Genomic DNA, 9,044 nt, shown 5'->3' with positions numbered 1-9,044 from the left:
TGGCAGGTTGCGGATCATGTGGCTCCTGCTTCCTGTGTCTCCAACCCAGCCGCCAGTGAGACTATAGTGGTCTGACTCCCCTACCTATGGCTCTGTTGGGGTTCCTTTTTGGCCTCGCCATATCCTGCGTTCTTGTGTGGGGAACGGGAGCTGACACCCTGCATGACACCAGCCCAAGTGCCCCCCCCCGGGGGGGTCGGGTTTGCCCCTGCTCAGCTGTGCAGCTAGGGCACAGGCCTTGGCTCCCCAGATCTGTCTCCATCTGTAGGCTGGAGAGGGAGAGTAGCCAGCAGGTGTTCTGCAGCTGCCCCCACACATACACACCCAGCAAGCTGAGCTGCTCAGGACTCCAGAATCTTCTCTCTGAGACCTCACCCCCATCCCACCGTGACAAAAGAAAGGGGGAGGGAGAGGGCAGACCTCCCCCACGCCCAACGTTATGAGCTCTGGGGTCTCAGAACTGGGTTTGAATTCTTGCTCTGATGGCCTGGGGCATGTGACCCCGCCCAGGGCCTTGTTTCCCTCTAAATATCTCTGTGTTAAACGGTCTCAAATGAGGGGTTGGTAGTGCTCACCTCACGTGGCCACAGTGAGGTCAGGCTGGTTACGCCCTCGGTGAGCTTCGTGCCAAGCCCCAGATTGCACAGAGGTGAACATGGCCCCAACTCTGATCTCTGCCTCCTGCCCCCTGACTGCCAGAGCCATTGGGCACCACCCACAGCCCTCCGCCTGGTGGGGCACCCCATGCCCGGCCCTTTCGCACCCTTTGCTTTTGACATTCCAGTGCGATTCTTTATTGTCTCTTTGACTTGGATCCAGCTGGAGGCAGAATCCATTTCTCCCCCCAGAGCCTCTCAGTTCCTCAGAGCCTGGTTAGAACACAGGCTGCTCTCCGCACCCCAGCGGACTTGGCCACGCTGGGTTGCCCTGGGCCCTGTACCAGCGCTGCGATGGTGACTGAGGCCCTCCTTCCTCCAGCTGGGTTGTGGGAGCAAAGGAAGACTCCAGACTGAGAGAGATGAGGCTTTATTCAGGAAGAGCCAGGACGGAGGTGGGCCCCTAGGGTCCCACCCTGTGGCCCCTTAGGGCAAGGACATTAGAAGCCAATGACCACGGGTACAGGAGCCCCCTCAGAGTCATCTGTGGGGGGCACGGGGGCGGCCTCAGAATCATCTGTGGGGGGCACAGGGGCGGCCTCAGAGTCATCTGTGGGGGGCACAGGGGCGGCCTCAGAGTCATCTGTGGGGGGCACAGGGGCGGCCTCAGAGTCATCTGTGGGGGGCATGGGCGCAGCCCCCTGTCCGGTCACCGTGGGCAGTGCCTGGTAGGTCTGGGTCCAGTAGTGCAGGTAGTTGGTTCTCAGGTGTTGTTTCATGGAACTGCCATCCATCTTCTTGTTGATCTCCAGGTAGTTGCCATTTTCCACGGTGTAGGGATACCAGTGCGTGGGCACGCTTGAGTGGCCCATGTTGGGGTCCCTGCAGAGGGAGAAAAAAGGCTGGGTGGGGGCTGGAGGCTCCCGGGAGGCTAGAAGGCCGGGCCTGCCTGGGCAGCCCTTAGCCCTCGGTGCTGAGCCAAACCACCAGGGCACCTCACTGGGTCCTGGCTGGGCCCAGCCGGCAGCTCTTATCCTCACACACAGATGGGGGTGCTGAGACTCAGGGAGGGTAAATGTAAGTGAGGGGACAAGGCCTGGAACCCAGGCCTCCAGGGCCACGGTGACAGGAGGCCCTGGGCTCAGCCTCACCCTGCCTTACCCAGTTCTGGCAAAGTTGGTCCAATAGGCGATCAGAGTCTTGGAGACAGTTCTGTCTTGCGCCCGGTAGCCCAGGGGGGTGGCGAAGGGCTTCCCAAAGACGTATTGGATGTCATCCGCGTGGTCGGCCCCCACCCACTTGGGGTAGACGGGCATCCGAGAAGGGTGGGAGAACAGGTAGGTGTAGGTCTTGGCACTCCTGAGGAGGGGCAGGGAGACCACCCGGGTTAGTGGGGTGCTCACCTGGGGCCACCCAGCCCAGAGATGGGCCCTGGAGGTTGGCCCTGAAGGGAGCAGGGAAGAGTGAGGAATTCCCCCAGAACCTGCAATCCTCACACGCAGGAAAGGGAAAGCTGTGGGCCAAATTCATGGATTCATGGGTTCTATGACTTCAGTTGCATTTGTACTTCACAAAACATTGAGGCGTCTTCCTCCTATAATTCAGTATCAAGGAAGATTTTTTTCTCTGCAAGTGAATTTGCATTCTTCATTTAATGGGCCAAGGTATATGCCCTCAGATGATAGGAAACTCAGAGCTAAATTAATGCTTAGTTACTGCAAAGCTTTCATCCTAGCCTTCTAGGTATAATTTTATCTTCCTACTTTTTAAATATTCCTAAATATTTTTTTATTTTCACTGGCTGTTATTAGTATATGGAGCTTTGCAATATGGAGGTTTGCTTTGAAAGTTGAGAAAGTCAAAACCCACAACAGAGACCATCATCCAGCTTTCCCTCCTACACAGCATGAGGGATGGAAGAGAGTCTCGAGAGATTTGCAGTGGGGAGGACTGTGTGTGAGGGAGGGTTTAGTGAGGGCCCCTGAGGCTGGGAGCTGAGGGGGGTCTTCTCAAGTCAGGCCTGGGCAAAGGGGATGGTGCAGGCCCACGTGAAGACCCCAGCATGGCTTTCCCGGCCTCCCAGACCCCTCTGAGCTGCCCACCCTCGAGGCCTCAGTGGGCAGGTGCAGGGCCCCAGGTGGGCCCCCCGCCCCAGGTCCTCACTTGGCGTTGGCTCTGTGCTGGGCCAGGGTGATCTGTGTGGGCACGAGGAAAAGAACGTCTGTCTCAAAGTCTACCACGGTCTTCTTCCTGGCCTCCTGAGACGAGTCTTTGGCCCAGGGTGCAGTGTACATGTCAAAGGTGCTCTTGGCCCCTTTGATCCCCTTGGTGACGGTGAGCCCGCTGACCAGCTTGAAGAAGTCCTCCCTGTGGAGACCGAGCCGGCACTGGACCCGCCAGCCAGTGCCAGTGGGAGGGGCGTGGCACCCCACCCCACGGAGGGCTCCGACGGCCCCTCCACGGCGCTGCCATCCTCGCTGCTGTGCCGCCCCCGCTGCCCCCTCGCCCAGGGAGCCCGCTGAGCCCTGCGCCCTACGTACTCCGTGACACTCTGCTTGTTCTTGTCGATGGCCGGCACGTCGATGCTCGTGAAGATGTGGCCGTCCATGTTGTTGGTGCCCGCGATGTAGTCGATGTCGGCAGCGTTGGCGAACAGGTTGACGGGGTCGTCGGGGAGGAAGTCTCCGTCCACGACGGGCAGGAAGCCAAGGTAGTGCAGCATGGGGTCTACGAGGGGGAGCAGTGGGTCCTCGCGCCTTCCAGGGCCCGCCTGCTCGGCCCCCAGCCGCGGCGGGACGCTCCCACCTCCTCTGATCGACACCAGCGCCCTCCGCCTGTCACCACTGACGCTGGGGCAGGGTAGCTGTACGTCGTGGGGCCCCCCTCACACCACTGGTGCTTAGCAGCTGCCCTGGCCCTGGCCCACGGATGCCAGTCGCACGGCCTCCCCAGTGTGGCAACCCAAACTGTCTCCAGACTCTGCCACATGATGCCTGGGGGAAATCGCCCAGGCCGAAACCACTGGGCTAGAGGCCAAGTCTGTCCTCGCCTGGCAGGGGACACCCTGTTCCTCGCCCTGTCCTCTCGTCCCGCCTAAATCAGGAGGGGGAAGACCTAGAAGCAATGGAGGGGCAATGGAGAAAGGGGCGTCCTTGCTCTAGTCTGGGTTCTAGTCTGTCAGCCAGAAACTGCCCTCCAGATCCCTGAACTGACCCCAGAAGCACCGTATCGCTGGCTCAGGGCAGGTGGATGCACTGGCCTCTATCAGGCCCAGCCTGGTTTCCTCCAGTTGGGGACATGGTGGCTTTGCATTGGGGCCATATTGTTTGCTTTGGTTCTGTTCTGCCTAGCATTGGGGGTTTAAGCAGATGAGATGCAAATGAGGGGCCCCATTGTACTTTGCCTTAGAGGAATGAGGAAGAGAGAATTCTAGCCTATTGGGCGAATGACATGGACACTTTGGCTAATGGGGCCCCCTAGCCTTCCTGGGGTACAGAGGAGCAGAGCTGGAAGGGCCAAATGCTGCAGCAGGTACTCAGTGAGTGAATGTTGAATGACTGAGTGGAGGAAAGAATGAATGTTTGTCAATACAAAGGCTCTTGATCTGGGGTCCCTAAAACTGTGCACGTGTGCCTTGTCAGCAGGTGGGCCCAAATGCTCACCAGCTTCTCAAAGGGGTCATGACCCATTGAGGACAAGAAAGAGTGCCTTTTCCTCTCCTTATAGCCAAGTCCACTGAGGCCTGGTGGCATGGAGCAGCTTGGGGACACCGGTGAGCTGGTGGCAGGGCCAGGCCTCAGGCCCGGCATTTCCTCTCTTCTGCAGGAACATGGCCCTCCCCCCACACGGAGCCCCCATGCCCCCCTGCCCAGCAGCCTCTACTCACACTCCATGCCTGCCAGGGGCATCTTATAGGCCAGTGTCAGGGCACGGGGGTCAGTCACCTTCAGACACTTGGCCATCTTGGCAGTATCATCCAATGGGCAGCCCACCTTCTTGGCGATCTAGGGGTTGGGGAGACGCAGGTAGGTGACGCCAGTGCTGGGGCAGAGGACAGTGGGGTACAGGCCAGCATGGGAGCGAGGAAGTCCCCTCCCCACCCACTGCAGCGCCTCCTTACGCTTTTGGCCCAGAAGAGCGGGTTCTTCTGGATGGCCCAGGGGGTCAGCGCCACGCCGCTCTGGCTGATGGCTCGCCGGATGAGGCCCTTGTTGTGGGGAGAGAGGATCTGCACGACACACAGAGGTGCTGTCACCAAGGCCTCGCCTCACCTGTCAGCCTGGACTCAGCCAAGGCCAGCGGGCACGTCAGCTCCAGCGCTGCCCCTCCTGGCCCCATCGGCTCCCTCCCACACCCATGGGGGCAGGCCCTCCCCTCCTGGGGTCCACAGACCTGCAGGGAGACACTGGCACCTCCGGCTGATTCCCCAAAGATGGTGATGTTGTTAGGGTCCCCCCCGAAAGCTGCGATGTTCCTCTTCACCCATGCGATGGCCATGTGCTGGTCCCGCAGGCCGTAGTTGCCTGGGGACAGGTGACATCACGTCCTTCATTGGGGACCCTTGGCCAGGGCTGGGGGTGGGGTGGGGAAGTCCTCCATGTGTGGAGTCCCGAGTTGAGCCCCACGATGGTGCACGGTGGGTCCTCGGGAGGCTGGTCGGGGGCTGTGCTGGAGGGGCTGTGGGGGCTCGAGTGGGGGATGGGGAGCGGGAGGGACACCCGGCTCAGCTCTCCTGCCATAGACCCTGCTGACCATCTGTCTTGCAGCTTCCGTGTCCCCCTGAGACACAGTTTCAATGTTTCGTCTTTTGTCTCTCTCGCTCGGCTCACTGTCCCTACTCCCTGGACACTCTCTGGGTCTCAGTCTGTCGGTCAGCTTGTCTGGCAGGCTCTTCTCTTTCGCTATAGCTGCCGAGGGGCTGCTGCATCTCACAGCCCGTGTCCCGCTCCCTGGCTCTGCGAATAGGATTCTGGGCCTTTCTGGGGGCTGTCAGGAGTTGTTTGGGGATGAGGGGCACTGAAGGGTGTCCCCGCTCGGCTCCCCCACCCCTGTGCTCAAGGCGCCTGGCAGACCTGGCAGATTGGGGTCCCCGGTGCTGAGGAAGCCCAGTGGCCCGACGCGGTAGTTGAAGGTGACCACGATGACGTTGCCCCTTGCGGCGATCTCCTCCCCGTCATACAGGTAGTTGTTGAGGACGTTGGCCCCGTGGCCAGCCCCCATGAGGAAGGCGCCTCCGTAGATCCAGATCATGACGGGCAGGTTCCGGGAAACTGAGGCAGGGGAGGCAGGCCGGGTGACCCCAGATGCCCCCTCTCACTCCCCTCCCCCCTCAGTGTGCATTTCAGGGAAGTTCAGCTCTGGGGCCCCAGACACCACCCAGGGCCAGGGCTGGGGACTCCTGCTGCCTGGGGCTTTCCTGCAGCGTGTGGGGAGCTGGAGGGGGCGGGAGGGTGAGCAGACCTTCCTTCTTGCCCTGGGGGACCCAGATGTTGAGGTAGAGACAGTCCTCCGCCCCGTAGGTGTTGTCCTGAGTGACAGTGGCCTGCAGACATCGCTTCTTGAAGTCCTTGGCCTTCAGGGTCCCTGTGGGTGACGGGAGGGGCTGGCTTGAGGATGGCAGCCCCCCCAGTAGCCTCCCCAGCCACAGGGCCTGCCCAGCACCCACCCTCTCCCACCTTGCCAGCCGGGGTGTCGCTGGGGGTTCTCCAGGGCCTTGGGGGGAGCGGCGAAGGGGATGCCCTTGAAGATGTCGACATAGTTGCCAAAGAGACTCAGCTTCTTGTTGACGCCTTCCACGAAGCCTCCTTCCGTGTACACCGCGCCCAACTGCGGGGAGAGGCGGACAGGCTCAGGGGAGCTCAGGCTGGGGGCCCCAGCGGGTTCGGGGGTGACCCGAGCAGGCCCCGGGTGCCAGAGGCTCCCCAGAGACAGCTTCCAGGAGGGGCCAGTCTGCACCCGAGACCAAGACCTCTGCTACTTGCCCGCTTACCGAAGGAGCAGTTTACTGCCTTCCTCCTCCCCAGGGGTGTCCTGTCTCTGAATATCAGAGGAAGCTGGTTCAACCAGCATGGTCCCACTTGGGGAAGCCTTCCGTCAAGGACGGGAGAGACGGGGTGGTGATTTGGATCTGGTTGTGGCCACCTAGCTGCGACCACGAGCCTCAATTTCCCCATCTGTAAGATGGGTGGCAACAGTGTCTCCCTCTTGGTCTGTTAGCTTGTCCAGCTGCTGGCCGGGCTAGACGCTTCGTGTTCACTGAAGGTTTCATGTCCAGGTGTGAGCTACCTTAGCCTAGGGGCCCTTCTTTCTTCTCCCCTCATCTTCCCCATGGTGTCTCGCTGGCCAAGGGGTGGGGGCCCAGCTCCAAGTCCTCACAGCCCCTGTGGCCCCTGCTGGGAGAAGCCCCCCGCCCCCAGGCCATCAGAACCACCTCGGTGTCCAGCCCTGGAGCTGACCTGGCCCCACGTGGGCACCCAGTCCTCAGCAGTCCTAGGGGCTGGGGCTCAGGGGCTCCTTGTCCCTGGAGGGAACAGTGGCTTCGAAGTCACCATGCTGGGGACCGTCTGACCTCAGGGCCAGACCTTTATCTCCTCCCCGTGCTGCCTCCCGACCTGTCCAGGGTGGCTGTGGTAGGTCGCAGCTTCCTGACTCTTGCCTACGCTAAGTTCCATGTGGGCAGCCCTGCACCCCAGGCCCAGACAGGACCCTAGTCCCCCTGCTGTGCTGGGGCAGGAGTGGTGGGGAGGTGGGCTGCCACTGGAGAGAGGAAGGGCCAGAAGCAACACTTACCAGGTGCCTTGGGGCTGGGGCAGGGGGCCCAGAGGCAGGCATAGGCCTGACCCTCCCCCCCCTCTCTTGCCAAAATGAGCCTCCTTGTTCCAGAGGCATTTGTCCTGACCAGCCTCCCTGGCTACTGAGATGGGGTAGAGGGCCAGGTCAGCGCCTCAGGGACTGGGAAGTCATCTCTCAGAAGAGTCGCTGTGTGACTGAGATTGGCCCAAGGGCCCCAGGGTAGCAGAGCCAAGGACATGGGGACCCTGGCCATGCTGGCATTGTGGGGAGGGTTGCCACTGGCTGCTGGCGCAGCATGGATATATCCTGATACTTTCAGCACCCAGAAAAGGACCCCTCGAAGAGAGTGACCTCTCAGTGACAGAAGGGGCCCAGGACCAGTACCTGACCCTCCAGGGTCCAGGGCCAGGTCCCAGGGGCAGCAGGGGTGCAGAGAGCAGGGTCTGAGAAAGCAGGACGAGGGGTGAAGAGACAGGCCAGAGAACGGCATGGTGGGGGTTGGGGTCCCCTAGTCAAGCCTGCGTGTGGCTGTTGGGGTTTCTGTGGTGGCAGTTAGGAGGGCAGATTTTATAGGCACCCCAGAGGCCTCCCGACTCTCACCCTGGAAGGGGCTGGCCACTAGCAAGCTGATGAGTGTAACCCCCTTTTAGAAAAAGGGGGTTATGCTGGGAGCCAGACTCTGGGTAGAGCTAGACCAACTTCCAGACTCCGTTCAGTCACTGGGGGCTGTGTGATGTTGGGCAAATTGCTCGTCTGCTCAGGGCCCCCGTCTCCCCTTCTGTAAAAAGGGGAGGGCAGCTGGATGGCTCAGTTGGTTAAAGCTCGAGCTCTGAACAACAGGGTTGCTGGTTCAATTCCCACATGGGATGGTGGGCTGCGCCCCTGCAACCAAGATTGAAAACGGCAACTGGACTTGGAGCTGAGCTGCACCCTCCACAACTAGACTGAAGGACAATGACTTGGAGCTGATGGGCCCTGGAGAAACCTTTCCCCAACATTCTGTTCCCCAATATTCCCCAATTAAAAAAAAAAAGGGGACTATCTCGACATGTTGTCCAGGAGAGGAAAGAGCCAGAGGGGTGCTGTGGGTGAGTTGCCCGACTGTGAAACTAAAAATTCAGGACGCCTAGTTACATTTGAATTTTAGATACACAGTGTATTTTTTTTTTTTAGTTTTTTTTTTTTAGCATAAACATATCCTCACTACTGTGTGGAACATACCTATACCAACAATTGTTTGTAGTTTATGAAATTCACGTGTAATTGGCATCCTGTATTTTATCTGCTCCGGAGTCGTCATCATGAATGAGAATGCACAAAGCACAGAGTAAGCGACCAGCAAGTGCTACTATGATTGGTGTTGGTTCTTTCTCAGGCTGGCTCTTTCTACCCGTGACTCGTCTGTCTTCCCTCCACTATGCCGGTCCCCACAGTTTCCAGATCCAGTTTAGCGGGAAGAGAGAGGGGCCCTTGCCTCCTTTGCTGGGTCCTCACTTACCTTTGCCGCGCTCACTGCTGCTAAGCAGCAGGTGAGGCTCAAGATGACCAGCTCCAGGCGCCCCATGGTGTGTGCCTGCCTCTGGGTGGCCTTGTCCCTGGCCCTAGGCTATTTATGGGGCTGGAACTGCTGGGAACCCGAGTTGGCAGCTGCCTGCA

The 9,044-nt window shown here is 59.9% G+C and overlaps 1 protein-coding gene across 1 annotated transcript; it reads right to left on the bottom strand.

Moving 5' to 3' along the window:
- Positions 1 to 1,010: 1,010 nt before the first annotated feature.
- Positions 1,011 to 9,044, bottom strand: CEL (carboxyl ester lipase). The gene is made up of 11 exons (XM_019728991.2): positions 8,887 to 9,044; positions 6,272 to 6,422; positions 6,057 to 6,179; positions 5,669 to 5,866; positions 4,989 to 5,119; positions 4,717 to 4,824; positions 4,483 to 4,600; positions 3,137 to 3,323; positions 2,760 to 2,963; positions 1,758 to 1,955; positions 1,011 to 1,478 (listed from the first exon to the last, which is right to left on the bottom strand). The coding sequence occupies exons 1-11, from the start codon at positions 8,950 to 8,952 to the stop codon at positions 1,097 to 1,099; spliced, it is 1,866 nt and encodes a 621-aa protein (XP_019584550.2). The 5' UTR covers positions 8,953 to 9,044; the 3' UTR covers positions 1,011 to 1,096.

The sequence above is a fragment of the Rhinolophus sinicus genome, linkage group LG04 (assembly GCF_036562045.2).
Source record: "Rhinolophus sinicus isolate RSC01 linkage group LG04, ASM3656204v1, whole genome shotgun sequence".
NCBI classification, from domain to species: Eukaryota; Metazoa; Chordata; class Mammalia; order Chiroptera; family Rhinolophidae; genus Rhinolophus; species Rhinolophus sinicus.
This window is presented reverse-complemented; position numbering and strand designations above follow the sequence as displayed.